Here is a 26455-nt window from a genome sequence, read left to right as displayed (position 1 = left end):
GCTAGTTACATTGTGAAAATCATTCATTGGTCTCCCTGTCTGATTTAATTAATGAACATAAGTGCCAAATGTTAATGATAGGGTACTTGATATTTTCCCAAAAGAAACCCAGAAAGAGTCTATGGCCATGCCACCCTGAACATGCCTGATCTCATCTGATCTCGGAAGCTAAGCAGTATTGGGCATAGTTAATACTTGGATGGGAGACCACCCAGGAATACCTGGTGCTGTAGGCGTTAAAAAAAATAAAATAAAAAGAAAACCAGGAAGAGGTACTGGTGGGAGAAAGGAGGAAGTTAAGAGAGAAAATGAGCTCGAATGCCTAGGAGAAAGAGGTGGGAATGGAAGAGTGAGTATGTACACAGGAGAGATGGTTAGGGAGGGCTGGAGAAAGCTTAGAGGGAAGAGGAAAAGCACCAGAGTGACCTTGTAGAATTATTTCCATCTCTCTCTAGTAATCTGGTGGAATTTAACACCCATTTTTGTTTTAGTTTGGGCATTTCTTACAAGCATTCATGCACAGTTCATAAATGTCAATAGGTGAATATATTCTATTTTCATTATTTTCATATTAGATGGTATGAGAAGGACTGTTGGTATTTTCTGTCATCTAGGCTCATCCACTAGATTTTCATACCATGCTCTCTTAATGATGGACTTTCTGGTTTGTTTTAGACTGTTTTAATGCTATACAAGAGAGCTAATATCATGGTTATATACAGTGAACTCCATTGCCAGCAACTGCTTCTAGAAATCAAGGAGCAAAGTCTTTAGCACTCTAGTGTATCCTTTCCTCCAGGGTATCTTCTACCCTAGTCCTCCCTGAGCTCTCTCTACCACATCAGCTATACAAGGTTCTTTGCTCACTTGTATCACTGAAATTCATAGATTATTAGACAGCCAAGAAGCATTGGCAATCCAATAGGAAGCAGTAATGATACCTGAAGAAGAGATAGTTGCCTGTGTGACAATGGCTTGACTAAAAGTTCTGTTTCTCCAAATAGGTATAAGTAATTCTGGGGTCCATGAGAAATGGACATGTTTATGATAGACAGGAAGAGCAGAAAGTAGATAGCTTCAAGATTAGATAAAAGATTGATTCCATTTTTATGATATGTCAAGATAAAAATTGGTTGATTATTAAAAAAATAGTTTCACTTCTACTAGTTGGCAGGTAAAGAAAATGAAGTGTTTGTCTTCATTTTCATTTCCTACTGAAATTGTCCACCTTAATGAGAGGAAGTGGGCAGAAGAATACTGTTTCAAAGCAGAGAGGAAAAATGAGAAAATTAATAAATTATAGCCCTATTGTGAAGCCTTACCCTTTAAGTGAAATGCACCTTCTGATCTCGGAAGCTAAGCAGGGTCGGGCCTGGTTAGTACTTGGATGGGAGACCATCTAAGAAGACCAGGTGCTGTAGGCGTAAAAATAAATAAAAAATAAGGGATTGTAAATTGACAAGATCCTTGCAACTGTGAGGTCAACCAAGGGTTGCCTTGCCTGAAAATAATAAATAAATAAGTGAAATGCTTTGCGTTCATAAAAACAATGAGTATGTGAAAATAATGTCTGATCAGTGGTCCCTACCTCAGAAATGTAATCATTATAGTCTAGTGGTCTTTATTGTTTAAATTCTTTCTTAAATTAAGGAATAATTTATACATACAGTGAAATGCATAAATCTCAACAAAATTTTATATATGTTTATTTTCATTTAATCAGCACCCAGACAGATCTATATGTACATTTCCAGCACCCCTGAAAATTATGCTCACATGCCTTCATAATCAGTACACCCTTTACAGAGGTAATCACTATTCTGAGTTTTATTGCCATAGATTGATTAGCTTTGTCTCTTTCAAATATAATATTTTTGAGATTCATCCATTTTGGTGAATGTATCAGTAATTTGTTCTTTTTTTATTGCCATGCAATATGCCATTTTGTGTCTGTGTGTTTTATGGACATTTGGGTGGTTCTTAGTTTTTGTCTATTATGAATAAAGCTATTATGAAGTCTTTTTGTGGACGCATGCACTTCTTTCTTTTGGGTACATCTAAGTGTGGAATATCTGGATCCAAGAAAATGTGCACAGATTTCCAAAGCGATTGAACAATTTTACACTCCCCCCCAACAATGTAGAGTTCAAATTGCTGTACATTCTTGCCAATACTTCATATTTTCACTCTTTTTAATTTTAGGCATTCTGGTAGATGTGTAGTGATATTTTACTGTGATTTTAAATTGCATTTCTCTAAGGAAAAATGATACTGAGCACCTTTCATATGCCTTTTGGCCATTTGGCTCTCTTCGTTAGTGAAGTGCCTATCCAAATATTTTGCCAATTGGTAACAGGTTGTCTTTTTCTTATTGAGTTGTAGGAGTTTTATATATATATATATATATGTGTGTGTGTGTGTGTGTATATATATATATATATATATATATATATATATATATATATTCTAGATGTAAGTTCTTAGTCATGTATCTATATCTATCTATATCTATATCATGAATATGTTTCCCAGTCTGTGGCTTCTCTTCACTTTTTAGTGACATTTTGATGAACATTTTTTTTTTATTTAGATGAACTTCAATATAGCACTGTTTTTTTTTTTTTAAGATTATTGTTTTTTCCATCCTGCCCAAGAAATCTTTGCCCACCTCGAGGTCACAAAGATATTCTCCTATATTTTCCTTTAAAAGCTTTATGGTTTTTAGTTCTCTCATTTAAGGCTATGATCTGGCCAAATTTTTTTAGTAGAAGTTTACATCAGTAAAAATATTTTGAGCATGTGTCCCCAATATACATAATTTCATGTATGGATGATATAATTTACTACCACCAGTATTAAGGCTTGATTTTTAATTTTTCTTAAACAGAAATTCCAATATATCCCCTTCCAGTAGATTACCTTGTGCATAACTCTGGAGATTATTTTTCTATACCACCAAAGGCTAACATTTTTGACGGACACTGATACTATTAATGTCAGTAAAATGAATGTACACAAATGGCTAGAGTTGACAAAGTATGAACAGGTCCGCAATGAGTATTATTTGCTGATAATGGAAGAAACTCTGAGTTTACTCTTACACAGATGTTATTCCCCCTTACCTGACTTATGGAGACAGCAGGGCACTCTAGCTTGGTAGAAGCAAAGACAAACTTGCTTTTAGTTGCCGATGTAGGGTATAATGATTTTGACTCCTCACCCATTTCTTCATCACCAAATTCCTAGAGCTGAATTTGGCTCTGTACTGACTGAGTTTTTGGCATAGATCCTTAGAATTTGACTTGGGCTAATCCCCAGGGAAATTTAATGATTTGGAGCTTAGAGGGCCTTTGTTGTGAGGATTAGTAAACTAGATGGAGATTAAGCATCTGAGGGGGAAGGAGGTGTCTATAGGGATAGGTCATGCTGTGGAGTTCATGGGCGTGATTCAGAGAACATTATACCCGGAAACAGCCCCATGTAGGATTTGGGCATCTGCTTCTTAGCTGATAGAGGGAAATGATATCTTCTCCCTTGATGTCTACCTCCTCAGTCTGTCTCCATATAGGGATTAGAACCAGGCCTGCTTACATCTTTGTAATTGGTTGGTATTTTTGAATTCTTGTTGATTTAAGAGAGAAGTTTTCATCTTCTGTTTTGCCTTTTGGGAAGCTAGGGTAAGATAGAGAAGATGAAATTAGAAAAAACAGAGTTTCTGGTTTTTCTAATCTAGACTACTTTGGAAATTTGAGAGAGATTTTGTAGAGAGAGAGTTGCTCAGAGAGACAAATTATGGCAGCTGGTATGTCTACGATCTGGAATCAGACTTTCGAAAGCCATGGTAAAGAGATAGCAGAAATTTCTAAGTTTGTACTTCCCCTGTCCAGGGCACTCTGGTTAATCTTTCCTAGCATGATCACATTCTAACGGATACCACTTGGGAAGAGAGGGCTGATTACAAACAGCCGGCAACCTGTGGTCTGTTCAAGATTTCAAACTAAATTTCAGAGTAAGCGTGCTCTTTATTATTTAATGATCCTACTTCCTAATCATTAAACTTCTCGAATCCAATTTATCTCCACCTCTACATTTTCTTTCTATTGTTTTGCCAGAAAAGACTGAATCGCTGAATTAATATCTGGAGTATTACTAAAAACTTGGAAATCTGTCAGAGGGTGCTAAAAAGACATTCAGAGGATATTCTGTTTTTTTAAAAGCAATACAACTACTGTATTCTGGGTGGAACTTTTCTATTTGCAAAAATACAATACATCAATTTAAAAAGCAACCATGTTGATTGCCTTGTTAGATTACAGACAAGCTGGTGGAGGTGGGAGTATGGGCTGGTAATTTAGCCAGAAGCTTCTAGAACTGGCCAAGAAAGTTTTAGTTAATGCCTACTTTTCCAATAAATGTCTTGTAGCAAGCAGAGGTATTCATAATCATGCCATTGATTTTTTAAAAATATATTTTATTACAATATTTCAATGTAATTTTCTTTGCTTTATATGCATTTTAGATTGTGCATTTTAAAACACAGGCTTCACCAGATATCCAAAGGGGTTCATAACACCAAAAATGTTCAGAACCCCTATGAGAAAAACTCTGCCATGTGGCCACTAACCACTAGCCACTTCCTTGAAGAAAACAAATCCTTTTTTTAAATTAATAATAATTATTTTTGCAGTTATAGTTGGCATACAATATTATGCTAATTTCAGGTGTAAGACATAGTTATATAAATTAGACATTTCTATAACTTACAAAGTGATCACCCCGATAAACGTAGTACCCATCGGACACCATACATAGTTATTACAATATTACCGAGTATATTCCTTAGGCTATACTTTACATTCCCCTTGACTCTTTTGTAACTATCAATTTGCATTTCTTAATCCCTTCCCCTTTTTCACCCACCCTCCCAATTCCCCTCCCATCTGGCAAGTTCTCTGTATCTATGAGTTTGTTTCTGTTTGTTTGTTTATTTTGTTCTTTAGATTCCACATGTAAGTGAAATCACATGGCATTTGTCTTTCTCTGACTTATTCCACTCGGCACAATATTTAAAGTCTATTTTGTCTGGTATAAGTATTGCTACCCAGATTTTTTTTTTCATTTCCATTTTCATGAAATATTTTTCCATCTCTTTTCATTCAGTCTGTGTGTCTTTCTATCAGGAGTCTCTTGTAGGCAGCATAGGTAAGAGTCTTGTTTGCTTATCCATTCAGCCACCCTATCTTTTGATTGGAGCATTTAATCCTTTTACATTTCATGCCATTGATTTTTAATGCTGCTCTGACACTATTGTTATAAGCATTCAATACCTGTTGGTTATTGTTGTGGATGCTATTTCTCCTGCTGACTGCATCTTTCAAGATAAACTCGATTTAACTTTTCTTCACTTTCTCATATATCCTAAGTTTATTTAAAAGACCCAAGCAAGTATCTGCTAATATCTGACTAAATAAAAACTACTAGAAATCTAGTAAGTGCTGTTAAGTCCATTTTTCTTTGCCTTTACTCTCAAGGGGCCAACATTTCACTTTGTTGACAGCTATCAGAGTACTTCATGATTCATTGAAGATTCGTCAAAAATTTCCAAATCACCAGCTTATTAGCACAAAATGGGGCTTCAGGAATCTCTTTCTCTCAGTGTCCCAACTGTGCTTTTTAAAGTTCCAATCTTGATGGACCACTTTGGAACAATAGATAAAGATTACAAGAAAATGAGAGATAGATATTAATTAGTCTATTTTGAAGGGATGAAACATGAATGAAGGCAAAGTACAATGGGGCAAATAGCTGGGATTATCTGTGTCAGCAGAAGGGTACTGCATGACTTTGCTAACTGCTCACAGATCACTGAACATCAGAGTTCCAAGAGCCCTCAGAGACCATCTATTCAGACCCCCACATTTTACCAGTAAGGGTAAAAGAGGCCAAAAGAGGGGAAAGGGACTTAACTAAGGTCAATCTTTTTCCAACTTTCCAGATACCAATTGGCTTTTGGTTGTACGGCCTTTACACAATTATTTGGGTCACTCACTTATAGTCCAGAGATCACTTGGACAATCTAAAATGACACAAAAATTAGCCATCATTTACACTGGACTTTGTGATATAGGTTCATATTGACATTCTAATGCATCTGTGTCCTGTCTGAGAAGTCACAACACTTCAAATGAGACAAGAAAGTTACCCTGAAGGTTTGATTCAGGAAGAGCTGAAAAGTTTACCAGCCTTACTGAATGAAATGACAGCATCAAATGATGCTATACAGCCCCTCGAGCAGGGCATGCTATTCTCAACAAGTTTGTTGATTCACACCTCTCCTGGGGCCCAGCCAGAGTTATGAGATGGTTGGTTGGAAAGGGAAAACAAAACCTTTATAGAAGAATATGTATATCTTCTCCCTTCCCTTCCCTTCCCTTCCCTTCCCTTCCTTCCCTTCCTTCCTTCCTTCCCTTCCCTTCCTTCCTTCCCTTCCTTCCCTTCCTCCTCCCTCCTCCTCCCTCCCCTCCCTCCCTCCTCCCTCCCTCCCCTCCCTTCCCTTCCCTTCCTTCCTTCCCAAAAAAATGAACATCCACTTTACCAGAAGTGGTGGAGAACTGGATCTCAGGAGGCAAAACAATAAATGGAAGATATGCTGGATCCCAGAAATCTATGGAGTGGAGGGAGAAAGACGAGTGAACAATAATGTTTAAAAGCATCAAGGAGTAAGAAGGAATCAGCTGTATATCCCAGTAAATGTCCTGTGTCTGGGAAAGGACTAGTTTGGGGCATAGTCCAAGGGGTCTTCAATCAAATGGAGTTTCATTTCCTGCTCTGGACCGGGCTGGACTCTGGGATAGTGCTGGGCGCCCATCATTTACTGTTTTGTTGTCTGCAAATCCTCACATTTGTGCTAAAGTAGTGTTTGTTACACTCACCATTTCTGTCCTGAGGATGTCACAGGTGACTGAGAAAAGACATGAAACAACAAAAGGGACATGCATAGTCAGCCTGAGGCTGTAGTCTAAGAAAGAGTTCCTGCAAGGACTCAGATAATGGTAGCCTGAGTGGCAGTAGGGAATGCAAAATACCAGAGCTTTTGCTGCAGCAATAATTAAGCATTTTAGTTTAAAAGGTTCCCCCCTTTCATTTTCTGGCCTAGAATAAACAGAGGTCTTGTTGATTTAACAAAGTGCTTAATTACCCCGAAGTGGTACTTAATATCAATTCACATCGAAGAGAAGACTTGGTATGGGTAACAGTAATGTGAATAATTGAGTTGTATGAATAAAAAAATGAGTAGAGTGAATTAAGACGAATGTACACCAGCAGGAAAAATATCTTAGCATTTATTAGTTAGACTCCTGTTTATGGTTCTTTGTTAGTCAAAGGAAGCCCTTTCAAATGGCTGATCCCTGTTGAAAGTCCTGCCTGTTGCTGAGGGCCTTCCACGGATGCCAGAGGAATGAGTCATTCAAACAGAACTTCTGAAATTCAAGCACAGCACTATAATTATGCATATATAATTTTGGGGGGGCAGCAGGTAACAGTGACTGTGAAGTAATAATGATAATGACAATGGAAATAAGAGTGTTATCCTAATTAATTTACTGAGAGTTGTTTCCCATTTACCAATTTGGCTTGTTTTGTCTTGAGTGGTGGCCCAAGTACTGGAACAAAGGAATATAAATTCAGTCACTTGGCTAACCTATAATTTATCAAACAAAGTTTAGTTAAAAAAAAAACTGTTGGTTAGCAGCAATAAATTTAATAACAGTCTGAGAATCTCAATTCATTTGATGAGATTTTAAAAATCCTGAATTAACATTTTTCTCAGGAGGTCTCACCTGCCAAATTGTACATGAGCTGGCCAATCTAAAGCTCAGAAATATTCTAACTTCCATGATGTGAGATAATTTGGAGGGATACTATTAAAGACTGAGAGAAAGATTGGAACAGGATAGAAATGTAAGAACACCTGCAGCAAAGACCAGCCCTTAGTTACCCCACTTAGAAGCTACATTTCCCTAATGATTGTGTGGTTTAATCATCCTTCTCTCCCTTGCCCCTGGGAGAAAAAACAAACATTTCTTCCTGATTTAATCAGTAAGCAGGACCTTTTTTTTTACTTGACCATCTGTGGGGACATATGAACTTTAGACAGTAAACTGCTGTAGCCGCCAGCCCCTGATAGACACACGGACCACCAGAAATCAGTGAGTTATAGGAAACACATTATTTATTCAGCCAGCTGGTTCTGCCAGGGGTACGCAGACCCCAAATTAAGCAGCCCCGAAATGTAGAGGTACAGGGTTTTTAAGCCCCAAACCCCATTCTTCATCCTGTTTGAACACACAAGTCTATTTTTCTTCTTTTTACTAACTGTCAATCCACAGGTCGGTTGTGCAAGCGGAGGGGTACAGAAGCAGAAAGCCTTTTGTTAGAGCGTTATGTTCCCATGGGCGATAGCCAAACAGTAATTTTCCAGCCAGCACAAAACTACCCCCTGAGGCTGGGAGCTGTTTTGTTTTGTTTTTGTTTCTGTTTTTTTCTTGTAGTTATTTAATTTACTTTTATTTTTAAACATTTTTAATTAATTAATTTACTTTTAATGGTGATATTTGTTAATGAAACCAATAAGTTTCGGCTGTACACTTTAACTGTAAGGCATGCATATATATTTACACTGTGTGTTCACCTCCCATAGTTAGGTTTCTTTCTGTCACCACATATTTGACCTCCTTTATCTCGTCTACTTCCCCACTCCCAACTAAACTCTACCCTCTGGTAACCACTAGCCTATTATCCATGTCCATGAATCTCTGTTTCTTTGTCCTGTTCATTTGTTACTTTTAGGTTTATATCAGACATATAAGTGATATCATGTAATTTTCAACTTTTTCTGTCTGGCTTATCTGGCTTAGCATAATTATCTCAAGGTCCATCCACGTTGTTGCAAATGGCAGTATTTCATCTCTTCTTATGTCTGAGTAATATTCCATTGTATATATGTACCACAGCTTCTTTAGCCAATCATTTATCGTAAGACACTTTGGTTGCTTCCAAGTCTTGGCCACCATGAATAATGGTGCTATGAATATCTATGTGCAAATATCTTTTCAGATATGGGTTGTCAAGGCTTTTGGGTAAATACCCAATAGAGAGCTTGCTGGATCATATGGTAGATCAAGTCTTAGTTTTTTGAGGAACCTCCATACTGTTTTCCATAGTGGCTGTACCAACTTGTAGTCTCATCAGCAGTGTATGAAGTTTCCTTTTTCTCCGCATCCTCCCCAACATTTGTTATTACTTGTCCTGTAGATTATAGCTATTCTAACAGATGTGAGATCTTACCACATTGTGGTTTTGATTTGTATTTCTCTTCTAGCTAGCAATGTTGAGCATCTTTTCAAATATTTGTTGGCCATTTGTATGTCCTCTAGGGAGAAGTGTCTGTTCAGGTCCTCTGCCTGTTTTCCGATTGGATCATTTGTTTTTTTTATTGTTATTGAGTTCTATGAATTTTTTGTATATTTTGGATATTAGGTCCTTATTGGAGGCGTTACTTGCAAATATATTTTCCAATTCAGATGGTTGTCTCTTTACCTTGTTAACGGTTTCTTTTGCTGAGCAGAAGCTGTTTAGTCTGATGTAGTCTCATTCATTTATCTTTGCTTTTACTTCCATTGCATTTGAGGTCAAATTCATAAAATCCTCTTTAAGTCCAAGGTCCTTGAGTTTAGTTCCTATATTTTCTTCTATGCATTTTATTGTTGAGGGTCTTATATTCAGGTCTTTAATCCATTTTGAGTTAATTTGGGTGTGCGCTGATAGTCAACAGTCTAGTTTCATTCCTTTACAGGTGGCTTTCCAGTTTTCCCAGCACTATTTATGAAAGAGGCTTTCTTTTCTCCACAGTATGTTTTGGCTTATTAGTCAAAAATTATTTCTCCATATAAATATGTGTTTACTTCTTCTGGACTCTCGATTCTGTTCCACTGATTCATGTGTCTGTTTTTCTACTGTCGCTTTGTAGAATAATTTGAAGTCGGGCAGAGTGATGCCTCCAGACATGTTCTTTTTTCTCAGGATGGCTTTGGCAGTTCGGGGTCTTTTGTGATTCTATACAAATCTGATGAGTTTTTGTTCTATTTCTTTAAAAAGTGCCGATGGGATTTTGATGGGGATTGCATTTAATCTGCATAATGCCTTAGGTAATAAGGTCATTTGAACTATGTTGATTCTTCCAGTTCGAGAACATGGAATATCTTTCCATTTCTTTGTATCTACTTTGATATTTTTAATAGGGTCTTATAGTTTTCATTATATAGGTCCTTCACATGTTTTGTTAAATTTATGTCAAGTATTTTATGCTTTTTGCTGCAATTGCAAAAGGAATTATTTTTTCCACTTCTTTTTCTGACACTTCATTATTAGAATATAGGAATACAATGGATTTATGAACGTTGATTTTGTATCCAGAGAATTTACTGTATTTGCTTATTGTTTCTAGTAGTGTTCTTGTGGAGTCTTTAGGGTTTTCTATATAGAAAATCATGTCATCCACAAATAGTAACAGGTTGACTCCTTTGTTTCCTATTTGGATGCCTTTAATATCTTTCTCTTGTCTGATTGCACTCGCTAGGACCTCCAATGTTATATTGAATAACGGTGGCGACAGAGGACAGCCTTGCCTTGTTCCTGATCTTAGAGGGGAGGTTTTTAGTTTTTCACTATTAAGTATAATGTTGCCTGAGGGTTTATCATATATGGTCTTTATTATGTTAAGGTATTTTCCTTCTATACTGATTTTGTTAAGTGTTTTGTTCATAAATCGATACTGTATCTTGTCGAAGGCTTTTTCTGCATCTATTGATATGATCATATGATTCTTATATTTAATTTGTTTATGTGGTGTATCACATTGATTGATTTGCATATGTTGAACCATCCCTGTGCGTCTGGGATGAAACCCACTTGATCATGGTGTATAATCTTTGTAATATGTTGCCGTATTTGGTTCGCTAGTATCTTATTTAGGATTTTTGCATTTGTGTTCATGAGAGATATCAGTCTGTAGTTTTTTTTGTGTTATCTTTATCAGGTTTTGGTATCAGGGTAATATTGGCCTCATCAAATGAGTTAGGAACTATTGCCTCCTGTCCGATTTTTTGGAAGAGTTTGAGAAGAATAGATATTAAATCTTCTTTGAATGTTTGATAGAATTCACTGGTGAAGCCATCTGGTCCTGGACTTTTACATTTTGGGAGGATTTTGATGATTGTTTCAATTTCCATACTGCTGATCAGTCTATTTAGATTTTCCAGTTCTTCTTGATTCAGTCTAGGAAGGTTGTATTTTTCTAAGTACTGGTCCAATTTTTCTAGGTTGCTAAATTTGGTGTTATATGCTTTTTCACAGTATTCTTGTATGATCCTTTGTATTTATATGGTGTCTGTCATAATTTCCCCTCTATTATCTCTGATTTTGTTTATTTGTGTCCTTTCTCTCTTCAGTGAGTCTAGCCAGGCGTTTGTCAATTTTATTAAAGAACCAGATCTTTGTTGCATTTGTTTTTTCTATTTTTTATTTTTTTGTTTGTTTTCAATTTCATTTATTTCTGCTCTAATTTTGATGATTTCTTTCCTTCTGCTGACTTCAGGCTTCATTTGTTCTTCGTTTTCTAGGGTTTTTTTTTTTTCAGATGAAAAGTTAGGTTGCTTATTTGGGCTCCTTCTTGTTTATCGAGTTAGGCCTGTGATGATATCAACTTTCCTCTTATGACCGCTTTTGCCGTGTCTCAAATGTTTCGATATGTTGTACTATCATTATTGTGCTTTTCTATGTCTCTCTTGATCTCTCTTTTTTTGTTCTCTAGCCCAGTTATTCTCCAGTAGCATGTTGTTTAATCTCCATGTATTTGTGGTTCTTCCTGCTTTCTTTTAACAGTTGATCTCCAGCTTCAAAGCATTATGATCAGAGAATACAGTTGGTATGATTTCAACCATCTTATATTTGTTGAGGCTATCTCTGTGTCCCAGTATGTCGTCGATCCTTGAGAATGTTCCATGTGCACTAGAGAAGAACGTATAAACAGCTGTTTTTGGATGGAGGGCTCTGTAAATGTTAATTATGTCCAGTTGGTCTAATGTATCATTTAAGGATGTTATTTCCTTATTGATTTTCTGTTTGGATGATCTATCCATATCTGACAGTGGGATATTTAGGTCCCCAACTGCAATAGTGTTTTGGTCTGTTTCTCCCTTTACTTCTGTTAGTAATTTCTTTGTATATTTTGGGGCTCCCTGATTGGGAGCATAGATATTAATAAGTGTTATGTCTTCTTGGTGTATGACTCCCTTTATCATATTGATGTTTCCCTCAGTATCTTTACCTTTTTTATTTTGAAGTCTATTTTGCCCAATGTTAGTACTGTTACTACCACTTTTCTCTGAATGCCATGGGCTTGAAATATCATTTTCCACCCTTTCGCTTTGAGTCTATATTTGTCTTTACAACTGAGATGTTTCTCCTGGAGGTATCATATGGTGGGGTTTTGTTTTTTTATCCATTCTGCAACTCCGTACCTTTTTATTGGTGATTTCAGTCCTTTTACATTTAGGGTTATTACTGAAATATGAGGTCTTCTTATAGCCATTTTATCTTTTTCTTTCTGGTAGCTGGGTGTTTCCATTGCATCCTTGTCCTTGTGTTTCTGTTTTCTTTATTTTGGTTGACTTTTGTGGATTTTCTGTCTGGTCCTTCTTGTTTTATGTTGTATACTTTGGCTCTAAATCTTTAGCGTGTGGTTACCATTATGAAGTATGTAAAGGATAGTAATATATATATAGTTGTTCATTTTCTTCTGCGCGTGCTTTATCTCCATTCCCCTCTGCGAATTTGAATCTTTGAATCCTCCCCTTTGCAGTCATTGATGTCTCATTTTGTCTGTATGTATTTTCATTACTATCTTGCTATAGCAAACCTTTTCTTATCTTTTAAGCTTATAATGCCCTGTTCTTAGTAAGGGTTGCACTTCTCTGCTTCTATTTGCCTGATAGTCACCTTACTCACAGCTATTTTTTTTTTTAGATGAGTTGACCCCTTTCAACATTTCCTGTAATATATGCCTCGTAGTGGAGAATTCCCTCAAGTTTTGTATGTCTGGAAAGGTCTTTATTTCTCCTTCATATCTAAAAGAGAATTTAGCTAGATACTTTATTCTTGGCTGGTAGTTCATTTCACTTAAAAGTTTGAATATTTGATTCCACTCCTTTTCGGCTTGTAAGGTTTGTGCTGAGAAGTCTGACGACTTGTCCCTGACTGCCCTGAGAATTCTGTCTTTGTCATTCATTTTTGATAATTTTAATACAATGTGTCTTGGAGAAGGCCTTTTTGGGTTGAGATAACTGGATGTTCTGTTCACTTCTTAAATTCCGAGCTCTAGCTCATTCCTTAGATTTGCGAAATTCTCCTCAACTATTTGTCTAAAAATGCCTTCTAATCCCTGCTCCTTTTCCTCCCCTTCAAGAATGTCCATTATTCTTATGTTCCCTTTCCTAATGGTATCAGCTAGTTCTTATATTTCTCTTTCATGATTTTTCATTCTTCAGTTTCTCTCTTCTTCCTTCTGATTTACTTCTAGATTTCTGTCTTCAATATCACTGATCCTTCCCTGCATTTAGTTGACTGTATTTCCCAAGTTTGCTATTTCATTTTTCATCTCTTCCAGTGTGTCCTTTATGTCCAGAACATTTATTTGACTCTTTTTGAGGATTTAAATCTCCTTGCTAAAGAACTATGCTGCTCATCTAGTTTTTTTTTCAATTCCTAAAATTGTTGATATGAATCAGTTTGAATCTCATTGAATTTTTTCATAAGGATCATACTGAAGTCTCTGTCGTTTAAGTCGCATATTTCTATGTCTGTAAAATTATTTTCTGGAGATTTTTCTCTTTCTTTCTGAGATGCCTTGTCCCTTTTGTTGTTCATGGTGTTTAATGGACTATTTCTCTGCCTGGGCATTAATGGAAGTGTATTCTGCTTTTTTTCCAGAAAACAATTTATTATATAAAGGTCTCTGTTTAGCCTGTTGCAAAGAAGGCATTTTTCTTTTGGTTTCCAGTAAGTGGCGTCTAAGCCTCTTGGTTACCTGCTTTATTTAAAGCCTTAATAATGCTTTTTTCCCCCCACTATATTCAATCCCGCTGGCTACCCTCAGTCTCAGTCCCTGTCAGTGTTAGTGACAGTTTTGGTAGTGTTTGCTCAGATTTCCCTTGGGCTCCGTGGTGTTCGGAGGATATGGGGGAAGGACTCTCTGATTTGAGAGATGGGGGCTGCGGCTTAGCCTCGGTTTTGCAACTGTTAACTGTTGTTTCTCTGCCGTCCCCGCTTCTCTACGGTACCCGCTTCTCTGCTTTCTGCTCTGATGGCTAGGCCCTGCCACCAGCTGTGTGGAGCTCACAGCTCTACCAGGGAGGGCTATTTTGGGTAGTTGCCATACCTTCTCTCCTCCCCCTCCTCCTACTGGGATGTTTGGCTGTGAGAGGCAGCATTTTTGTTTTTCCCAGTCCACCATCCAACACCCGTGGTAGCTCTTTTGCACAGAACCCAAGCTCAGATGTGCTGGTGTGCAGTTTGGATGTTTTTTGTTGAGTTTTAGATGTTTGGCTTATTGTTATTTCAGTGGGAGAGATCTGGGACATCTCTCACTCCGCCATGTTTTTCCAAACACCTGAGGGTGGGAGCTGTTTATGCTTTGTTCATTTCTGTACTGCTAACACTTAGCATGTCATTCTATGCATAATGGAAATTCACTACAAACCTGAGGAATGAAATAATGAATATATGAGATGAGTCCTGCCACCATGGATAGAATTGATGTTCCAATAGATCAAACTCTCATTTGGGTAGAAAGAATGTTACATATAAAAGTAGCCATAAGCAAAGACCATTGGGGAACATTTTTCTTTTCTTTTCTTTTCTTTTTTTATAAACTAGTTGCTATTATTTCTACATTTGCTTTCAATGCCCCCTAGCCAGACTACTTTCTTGCCAAGATTGCCTTGGTTAATGGAAATTCTGTAGGCTGTTGTGGAACAGTGAACACCCTGATTCCCAGCTTTTTGGTGAATGCCTACTATGTGCCAGACACTAGAAGGACTGTGCTAGGCATTTGTTGAAGTGACATAGATAAATTACCAATTACTTTACATAGGTACATAGTTTGTATCCTTTGAATTTGCAGTTCTACTCACAGAATATTAGGCTGGAAGCCACCTTCAGCATCAACCCCCTTGCTATAATAATCAGAGCTCACATTTATTGAGGACATACTGCTGCCAGACACTTCACATACTAACAACCCTGTGAGATAGGTACTCTTGTTACCTATATTTCACATATAAGGTCATTGAGACACAAAGATATTAGTAACTTACTCAGGGTCGCACAGCTAGGAAGTACTAAAGCCAAGATTCAAGCTCGAGTTTGTCAGAGTTCAAAGTCTTCCCAGAGATAGAAAAGGACTTGCCAAAGGTCATTTTGCTGGAGCTTAGCTCTTCTGGCTCTAATTTAGGTGCACATTTTACTCTCATGCTGCTACTTTAGCCCACACTGTGGGATTGCTTCCAAGTATTATTCTCTTATTTAGAAGTGTTCGTCTCCCTAGATGGACAGTGGATTCCTCCAGGGCAGAGATTGTGTTATTATTGTATTGCCTCTTTCATCAAGGGCTTGCGCAAGCTTTGCCTTCAGTAAATAATGGCCTGTAATCAGCTTTTTAGCTGCTGCTTGGAGCTTCCTGGAGCCATCTCCCTGCTACCCCTACTACTCAGGGCTCAGAGGTTGGGAGGAGCCAGGGAGTAGAATTTTGGATAAGCAGTCGCCTCACCGCCTGCTTTCTGTTTTGTTCTCTGCAATACAGATTGAAGATGGGGGCAAGGCAGCCTTGTCCCAGAAGATGAGGACTGGTGATGAGCTGGTGAATATCAATGGCACTCCATTGTATGGCTCCCGCCAAGAGGCCCTCATCCTCATCAAAGGCTCTTTCAGGATCCTCAAGCTGATTGTCAGGAGGTAAGGTACAGAGAGATTTTCTGTAAGATGCAGAGGCCATCAAAAACACTTGGTTGATAGTAAAGCCTCAACAGAGTCATGTCTCTATCAGTATCATCAAAGAAAGAGGTGTTTCTCATGAAGAGAATTCTACAGACAACTGAAACAAAAAGCATAGGAGAAATGGTCTTTGGTTCAAATCCTGGCACCATCACATACTACCCATGTCATCTTAGATAAATTTATTTTACCTCTGCAAAATTTGCTTCTTATTTGCTATTGAAAGAATGAAAATGACTCAATATACACCAAGGGCCTACATAACCCAGTGGTTTTCTATCACCTCCTTCATAACAGGCTGCCACTGATCAACCTCATAGGTTAAAGGGACCTACTACCAGCCATAGCAGGCATGCTGGAGGCTGTGACACACTCTAAGAAATAAACACTGCCCTTGAGGAGTGTACAGTCTAGCAGAGGAGAAAAGACACACATGTGACAAACTTGTGAGCAAAACATTTTTGAAGAAAGCAATTAAAGAGATTTTGCAGGTTGAAGAGTCGTCAAATGGATTGTTCAGATAGACATTGCTATAAGAGTTTAAGAGAAAGAGTATTTCAGAAGAGATTGATAGAGTAAGACTTCATAGAGGAAATGGAATTTGAGCTAAAGGGTAAGTAGAATTTGACAAATAAACCATTAGGAGCATAAAGGCATTTCAGATAAGTAGAGTGGTATAAGCAGAAGGAATGTAGGGACATTTTGGGACATAATCATTTCTGTTGCCCCCAAACATCTGTTTACTGGTGAACTTTCCAAATTTCTGCTTCACCTTTGTACTGCTAGAACTTATACTTCTTCCTCTCCATTAATTTGTTTCCTATATCCTATAGACATGCGTAAGTTCCTCCATCTTAATTATTTTTATTAGAAAAAAGAATTTAAAGTGTCTTTCCACAATTATACTTCCCCTCTGGCTACTGCCTCATCCTCCTCCTTTTGCTCATACTGTCTTTCAAAAAGAGAGTCTATACTCATTGTCTCCATTTCTTCACCTACTATTTAGCTTTCTACCCACTGCATTATAAACTTGACCCTCAAAACTCCACTGAAACTACTCTGTCAGAAGCTACATATTAACTCCTAATTGTCAAAGTCAATGGCTTATTTTCAGTCTTTATCATATATGACTTACATATGGCATTGGCCCTTGTTACTAAGGATTATGCCCTCCTTTGTGAAACTCTCCTTTCTTGCTTTCAAGATACCCATTTCCTTGTTCTTTTTCTATCTCTCTGTTCATTTTTTTAAAACTAGGTTCCTTTACTACCTGTCTTTCCTTTGACTATCCCTTAAATGTTGGTGTTCCCCCCTAGTTCCGCCCTTTCTGACTTCATTAATATACTATGGAAAATCTTACCCAGTTCCAGAGCTTCAATTGTTATCTATATGCGGATAAATATACTTCTTGTTCCTCAGATTCATATAGCCAACTTCTTATTTTACATTTATACTTAAATATCTCTGAAGCATTTCAAACACAACTTGCTCAAAACCTAACATGTCATCTTCTCCTCTCAAGATCTTATCCCAGTGACAGGTTCTGTCATGCCCTCAGTCAACCCAACCAGAAACAGAAACCATCTTTAATTCTTCCATTGTTCTCATGCTCTACATTCAAATGATTTATTCTGAGGAGAGAATACTTAGGGCAAAAAAGTTTTGAGTTAGTAAGGGTAAAGTTATATAGGATCTCATTCATTTATTATATTACCTGCTGGTACCTAATATTAAGCCATTCCTGCCCATGTACCTGGATAGGAGGTGACATCTTAAGTAATTCCTTATACAATGGACACATTGTCACTGACTCAATTTCGAATCAATCATGATTCATGTTTTAAATAAGGATTTTTGAAGGAGTATCTTGGTGAATCTGGAAGAGTTTTTGTTTTGAAGTCAGATAGACCCATGTGTGCTACTTCCTAGTTCTGTCACATGGGAAATAATAGTTCCTATATAATGGCATTGTTGTGTTGAATATATGAGGTAATGTATGTAAAGTAATTATAGTAACCAAACACTATTAAATAAGGAGAGCATCAGAATTGTAGTGTGTTTGCAACCTAACCTTCAGATAACATGATTTGCTTGGAAACCATTAGGAGTGGTAAAGATCTGAAGAAGAAATAAAGGTCACTGTCAGATACTGGTTATACAGAGATACCAGCTATACTAGCACTTAAAGGGAATGTAGACACTATTGCAGGGTGGCTTCTGAGCCAGTCATAACAATGAGTGTTCAGGCATGTCACCTACTCATCTTCCCATGATGAGCTCCATGTCTTCTTTCTCCCTGCTATAGCAATATCTGCCACTGGCAGTTACTTAGGAGTGACCATAATTATGGCCTTACAGGTAGTAAGGCCCTTTAGTTTTCATGATGTGGCAGGTCCTATGGCTCCCCGAACCTACCTTGTCTACACTTTCAGCTTCCCCTCTCAGCCCCTGTTGAAAGAGGCTTTCGATGGCATAATTTACTAGGTGATGCTGCCCTCTTGTGGAGAACTTAACCTTCACCTATGGACTACCCTGGAGATGGAATAGGACATTTATTCCCTCTTTATTAGTCTAAGTTACTTCTTAAATTTATGAAAGAGATTTTAGCACATAAAAGAAATGTGTTATCTCTAAAATTTAGTATTTAGCTTAGTGTTTTGTACTAAGGTAGAAAGACTTCGGTTTGAGTAAGCAATCAGCTGACAAAGATTTAACACTGAGCTTTAGGTCTGGGCTTATGTCCTTTGGAATGAATATAAAAGAAGGAACTTCATAAAATGGCCTATTCTGAAAAGTCAGCCCAGCTCTTCCTCCTATATTGCCTTTTAAATAATGGTCAACTAAGTCAGAAATTTAGATGTTACCCTCAACTCTTACTTGCCCTAATCCCCTTCAATCCAAGTAATTCCAAGTTTAGATGATTCTACTTGCTAAAAACCTCTCTGTAGCCTTTGTGTTAATCCAATCACTCATGGTTTCTTTCCTGGAATATCATAAGAGCCTCTTCACTGCCTTCTCATCTTTTGTTTTACCTCCTCCCAATCAATCCATTCTTCGGGTAAGGCATCTGATCATGTCATTTATCTACTTGGAAAAAAAAGCAGGAACGATAACCATACAATCATGTAGGTCCCAAGAAATTCATTTTATAATGATAGAAGATATAAACTATATTGGAGATATTGTATTCATGAACCACTTTTTTTGCTAAAAACATAAGCATCCAAATATATAAAGAAAAAAGTGCTTCCAATACAAGAAGAAAAATTATAGAATTGTCTGTATGAGAGACATTCACGTAATTTAACTATGACAGACAAAGGAGACCAAAAAAATAGGTACTTAGAATATTTGAAAAACATAATTCATCACATCTAATTAATATCAAAAATATATTTTATAGACAGTGAATACACTCTCTTTTTAGAGAACATTCAAAGAAATATTCACAGAACATATTTTTAAATAATCATATAGTATGACACCAAGAAAAATTTTGCAACTCTTACAAGTGGAAATTATACTTACCCTGTTCTTGATGATAATGTAAACTTTTGCAAATTTATTTTTTTATTAATTTATTGGGGTAACATTGGTTAATACAATTATACAATTTTCAGGTGTACATTATAATTTGACATCTATATATTCTATTGTGTGATAACCACCCAAAGTCCAGTTTCCTTCAGCTACCATATATTTGATACCCTTTACCCACTTCACCCTCCCCCTAACCCCGTATATTTGACCCCCTTTACCCCATCTACCACTCCCCTCCTCTCCCACCCCCTATTCTCTGGTAATCACTAGTCTATTGTCCATGTCCCTGAGTCTCTGTTTGTCTTGTTCATTTGTTGCTTTTAGGTTTATATCCCACTTTTAAGGGATATCATGTGATTTTCAACTTTTCTTGCTAGTTTATTTCGCTTAGCATGATTATCTCAAGGTCTATCCATGTTGTCGCAAATGGCAATATTTCATCTCTTCTTATGGCTAAGTAATATTCCATTGTATATATGTACCACAGCTTCTTTATCCAATCATCTATTGTAGGGCACTACGGTCGCTTCCAAGTCCTGGCCACCATGAATAATGCTGCTATGAACATCGGTGTGCAACTGTCTTTTCAGATATGGGTTTTCAAGGCTTCGGGGTAAATACACAGTACAGGAATTGCTGGATCATATAGTAGATCAGTTTTTAGTATTTTGAGGAACCTCCATACTGTTTTCCAAAGTGGCTGTACCAATTTGCAGTCCCACCAGCAGTGTATGCGGGTTCCTTTTTCTCCATATACTTTCCAACATTTGTTATTACTTGTCCTGTTGATTATAGCTATTCTAACAGGTGTGAGATGGTATCTCATTGTGGTTTTGATTTGCATTTTCCTAATAGCTAGCAATATTGAGCATCTTTTCAAATGTCTGTTGGCCATTTGTATGTCTTCTAGGGAGAAGTGTCTGTTCAGGTCCTTTGCCCGTTTTCTGATTGGATCGTTTGTTGTTTTGTTGTTGTTGTTATTGAGTTGTGTGAGTTCTTTGTATACTTTGGATATTAGGCCCTTATCGGAGACATAGCTTGCAAATATATTTCCCCATTTGGATGGTTGTCTCTTTACCTCATTGATGGTTTCTTTTGCTGAACAGGAATTTTTTAGTTTGATGTAGTTCCATTCATTTATTTTTGCTTTTACCTCCCTTGCATTTCGGGCCAAATTTATAAAATCCTTTTTAAGTCCAAGGTCCTTGAATTTTCTTCTATTCACTTTATTGTTTCAGGTCTTATATTCAGGTCCTTAATACATTTTGAGTTAATTTTGGCGTGTGGTGATAGACAGCAGTCTAATTTCATTCTTTTGTAGGTGGCTTTCCAGTTTTCTCAGCACCATTTATAGAAGAAGCTTTCTTTTTCCACTGTATGTTTTTGGCTTTTTTGTCAAAAATTATTTGCCCATATAAATATGAGTTTCCTTCTGGTATCTTGATTCTGTTCCATAGGTCCATATGTCTGTTTTTCTGCCAATACCATGCTGTTTTGATTATTGTCGCTTTGTAGTATAATTTGAAGTTGGGCAGAGTGATGCCTCCAGACATGTTCTTTATTCTCAGGATGGGTTTGGCAATTCGGGGTCTTTTGTGCTTCCATATACATCTGATGACTTTTTGTTCTATTTCTTTAAAAAATGCCGATGGAATTTTAATGGAGATTGCATTTAATCTGCATAATGCTTTAGGTAATATGGTCATTTGAACTATGTTGATTCTTCCAATTCAAGACCATGGAGTATCTTTCCATTTCTTTGTAACTTCTTCAATTTCCTTTAATAGGGTCTTATAGTTTTCAGTGTATAGGTCCTTCACACATTTTGTTAGCATTATCCCTAGGTGTTTTATTCTTTTTGTTGCATTTACATAGGAAATTATTTTTCCACTTCATTTTCGGCCATTTCATTATTAGAATATAGGAACGCTATGGATTTTTGAACATTCATTTTGCATCCAGATGTTGTTTACTGTATTTGCTTACTGTTTCTAGTAGTGTTCTTGTGGAGTCTTTAGGGTTTTCTGTATAAAGAATCATGTCATCCACAAATACTGACAGTTGGACTTCTTCCTTTTTTATTTAGATGCCTTTTATGTCTTTCTCTTGCCTGATTGCACTCACTAGTCCATTCAGTGTTATATGGAATAACTGGCAATAGAGGACTGCTTTGCCTTGTTCCTGATCTTAGAAGGAAGGTTTTTAGTTTTTCACCATTAAGTATAATGTTGGCTGAAAGTTCGTCATATATGGCCTTTATTATGTTGAGGTACTTTCTTTCTATACTGATTTTGTTAAGTGTTTTGATCTCGTCGAAAGCATTTTCTGCATCTATTGATATGATCATATGATTCTAATTTTAATTTGTTTAATCGATTTGCATATGTTGAACCATCACGGTGCATAATCCTTTAATATGCTGCTGTATTTGGTTCACTAGTATCATATTAAGATTTTTGCATTATGTTCATGAGAGATATGAGTCTGTAGTTTTATTTTTTTGTGTTATCTTTCCCAGGTTTTGGTATCAGTGTAATATTGGCCTCATCAAATGAGTTGGGAAGTATTGCCTCCTCTTCGATGTTTTGGAAGAGTTTGAGGAGAATAGTTATTAAATCTTCTTTGAATGTTTGGTAGAATTCATTGGTGAACCGTTCTGGTCCTGGACTTTTACTTTTTGGTAAGTTTTTGATCACTGTTTCAATTTCCATACTGCTGATTAGTCTATTTAGATTTTCCAGTTTTTTCTGATTCAGTATAGGAAGGTTATATATTTCTAAGAACTTGTCCATTTCTTCTAGGTTATTAAATTTGGTGTTATATATTTTTCATAGTATTCTTGTATGATCCTTTGTATTTCTGCAATGTCAGTCGTAATTACCACTCTATTATCCCTGATTTTGTTTATTTGCGTACTTTCCCTTTGTTCTTTAGTGAGTCTAGCCAGGGGTTTGTCAATTTTATTAACCTTCTCAAAGAACCAGCTCTTGTTGCACTTATTTTCTCTATTGTTTTTGTTGTTGTTGTTTTCAATTTCACTTATTTCTGCTCTAATTTTGATGATTTCTTTCCTTCAGTTCATTTTAGACTTCATTTGTCCTTCTTTTTCTAGTCTTATAAGATGAACCTTTAGGTTGTTTATTTGGGCTTGTTCTTGTTTTTTGAGATAGGCTTGTAATGATATGAACTTTCCTCTTATGACTGCTTTTGCCATGTCCCAAGAGTTTTGATATGTTGTACTATCATTATCGTTCGTTTCTATGTATCTCTTGATCTCTTTTTTTATTATTTTCTCTAGCCCAGTTATTCTTCAGTAGCATGTTGTTTAATCTCCCTATATTTATGGTTCTTCTTGCTTTCCTTTTACAATTGATCTCCAGCCTCAAAGCATTATGATCAGAGAATATGGTTGGTATGATTTCAACCCTCTTATATTTGTTGAGTCTATCTCTGTGTCCCAGTATGTGGTCAATCCTTCAGAATGTTCCATGTGCACTAGAGAAGAATGTATAAACAGCTGTTTGGGGATGGAAAGCTCTGTAAATGTCACTTATGTCCAGTTGGTCTAATGTGTCATTTAAGGATGTTATTTCCTTATTGACTTTCTGTTTGGATGATCAGTCCATATCCGACAGTGGGGTATTTAGGTCCCCTACTATGATAGTGTTTTGATCTGTTTCTCCTTTTTGTCCTGTTATTAATTGCTTTATATATTTCGGGACTCCCTGACTGGAAGCATAGATATTAATAAGTGTTATGTCTTCTTGGTGTATGATTCTCTTTATCATGATGAAGTGTCTTTCAGTATCTTTGTTTACCATTTTTATTTTGAAGTCTATTTTGTCCAATATTAGTACCACTACTCTTACTTTTCTCTGAATGCCATTTGCTTAAAATATCATTTTCTAACCTTTCACTTTGAGTCTATATTTGTCTTTGGAACGGAGATGTGTCTACTGCAGGCCGCAAATGTACTGAACATTTTTGATGAGTTCAGTCCATTTACATTTAGGGTGATTTTTGAAGTATGAGGTTTTCCCATAACCATTTTATGTTTTCTTTTCTGGTAGCTCGGTGTTTCCATTGCTTCCTTGGTCTCGTGCATCTGTTTTTTTTGTTTGTTTGTTTGTTTTTGTTTTTGTTAAGTTTTATAGGTTTTCCCTCTGGTCCTTTTTTTTCATGTTATATACTTCAGTTCTGAATCTTTGGTGTTTAGTTACCATTATGAATATGTAGAGGTTAGTTATTTATATATAATAGTCCATTTTCTTCTGTGCGTGCCTTATCTCCATTCTCCTTCCCGAATTTGTATATTTGAATCCTCCCCTTTTCCGTTATTGTTATCTCAGTTTGTCCCTATGTATGCTGAACATTCATTACTACCTTGCTATAGTAAACCTCTTCTTATTTTTAAAGCTCATAATGCCCTGTTCTTAGTCAGGGTTGTAATCTTCTGCTTCTATCTGCCTGATAGTCACCTTACTCGCAGTTATGTATTTTTTGTGTGTCATTTTGTTTTAGGTGAGCTGACCCCTTTCAGTATTTCCTGTAATGCAGGCCTCATAGCGGAGAATTCTCTCTCTCTCTCTTTTTTTTTTTTTAATGTCTGGAAAGGTCTTTATTTCTCCTTCCTCTCTAAAAGAGAGCTCTGCTGCTGGATACATTATTCTTGGCTGGTAGTTCCTTTCACTTATCTTACATTTATTTATTTATTTATTTATTTATTTATTTATTTATTTATTTATTTATTTATTTATTTATTTTAGTTCCTTTCATTTAATAGTTTGAATATCTGAATCCACTCCTTTAGGCTTCTAAGATTTGTGCTAAGAAGTCCAACGATAACCTAATTGGTTTTCCTTTATAGGTTATGGTCTTCTTTCCCCTGGCTATTCTGAGAATTCTTTCTTTGTCCTTGAGTTTTGAAAATTTTAATACATTGTATCTTGGTGAAGGCCTTTTTGGGTTGAAATAATTGGGTGTTCTGTTGACTTCTTGAATTCCAAGCTCCAGCTCATTCCTTAGATTTGGGAAATTCTCGTCAACTATTTGTCCGAAAATGCTTTCTATTCCTTGTTTCTATTCTTCCCCTTCGAGAATGCCCATTATTTTTATGTTTTTTTTCTCCTGATGTATCAGCTAGTTCTTGTATTTCTCTTTCGTTATTTTTCATTCTTCGGTTTCTCTCTTCTTCCTTCTGATTTCTAGATTTTTGTCTTCGATATCACTGATTCTTTTCTCCATTTGGTCACTCTATTTCCCAAGCTTGCTATTTCATTTCTCATCTCTTTCAGTGTGTTCTTCATTTCCAGAAGTTCTATTTGGTTCTTTTTGAGGGGTTCAATCTCCTTGCTCTGCTCATCTAGGTATTTTTTCAATTCCTGAAATCGTTGAAATGAATCATTTTGGATCTCTCTGAGTTTTTTCAGAAGTACCATCCTGAATTCTCTGTCATTTAAGTCACATATTTCTATGTCTGTAAGCTTATTTTCTGGAGATTTTTCTCTTTCTGAGCTGCTTTGTCCCCTTGGTTGTTCATGGTGTTTATTGGACTATTTCTCCACCTGGGCATTAATGGAAGTGTATTTTGCTGTTTTTCCAGAAAGAAGATTCATTATATAAAAGTCTCTATTTAGCCTGTTGTAAAGAAGGCGTTTTTCTTTTGGTTTCCAATAGGTGGTGTCTAAGAGTCTTGGATCCTTGCTTTATTTAAAGCCTTAATAATGCCTTTTTTTTTTCTCATATTCAATCACGCTCGCTACCCTCAGTCTCAGTCCCTGTCAGTTTTAGCAACAGTTTGATAGTGTTTGCTCAGATTCTCCTGGGGCTCCTAGGTGTTCGGTTTTGGAGGTTATGGGGGAAGCGGCCCTTTAGATTTGGGTATTGGGGCTGCAGCTCAGCTTCAAGTTTTGCAACCACAACTAGTAATAATCAGCTGTTGTTTCTCTGCTGTCCCAGCTTCTCTGCCATCCCTACTTCTCTGCTTTCTGCCCTGATGCCTGGGCACTGTCGCTGGTTGCATGGGGCTCTCAGCTCTCCCAGGCAGGGCTGTTCAGGGAAGTCACCACATCTTCTCCCCTCCAGCCTCTTCCTACAGGGAGCTCTGGCTGTGAGAGGAAGCTTCTTTGTTTTTCCCAGTCTAACACCCATTTCCCGGGGTTCTGACCTGTGGTAGCTCTTATGCTCAGATCCCACACTCAGATGTGTTGGTGTGCAGGTTTGTGTGTTTTTTATTGAGTTCATCTTATTGTTTCAAGGGGAGAGATCTGGTGACAGCTCTTACTCTGCCATGTTTCTGACATCAATAGCTGACAGTCTTATGGGAGCTCCTTTGTAGGTAACTAATTGCTTTTCTCTTGATGCTTTTACGATTCTCTCTGTCTTTAACCTTTGACATTTTAATGATAATGTGTCTTGGTGTTGGCCTCTTTGGGTTCATCTTGTTTGGGACTCTCTGTGCTTCCTGGACTTGAATGTCTATTTCCTTCTCCAGGTTAGGGAGGTTTTCCATCATTATTTCTTGAAATAGGTTTTCAATTTCTTGCTCTTTCTCTTCTCCTTCTGGTATTACTATGATGCAAATGTAATCTTGATATTTTCCTAGAGGCCACTTAAGCTATCCTCATTTTTTTGGATTCTTTGTTCTTTTGCTGTTCTGATTGGGTGTTCTGCCGTACCCTATCCTCTAAATCTCTGATTTGATCTTCTCCTTCATTCAATCTATTCATTCCCTCTAATCTACTTTTCATCTTAGATATTGTAGTCTTCATTTTTACTGGTTCTCTTTTACGTTTTCCATCTCCAT

The 26455-nt window shown here is 36.8% G+C and overlaps 1 protein-coding gene and 1 pseudogene across 1 annotated transcript in view; both read left to right on the top strand.

The window, feature by feature from the left end:
- The window catches only part of SHROOM4 (shroom family member 4), a 226763-nt gene that overhangs the window by 100626 nt on the left and 99682 nt on the right, over nt 1-26455 (top strand). The window contains exon 2 of the mRNA XM_039874874.1: nt 15920-16071. Coding sequence (XP_039730808.1) covers nt 15920-16071 — 152 coding nt within the window. The remainder of the gene's footprint in view (nt 1-15919; nt 16072-26455) is intronic.
- On the top strand, nt 118-236 carry LOC120612451 (uncharacterized; annotated as a pseudogene).

The sequence above is a fragment of the Pteropus medius genome, unplaced genomic scaffold (genome assembly GCF_902729225.1).
Source record: "Pteropus medius unplaced genomic scaffold, Ma_sr-lr_union100, whole genome shotgun sequence".
NCBI lineage: Eukaryota > Metazoa > Chordata > Mammalia > Chiroptera > Pteropodidae > Pteropus > Pteropus medius.
This window is presented reverse-complemented; position numbering and strand designations above follow the sequence as displayed.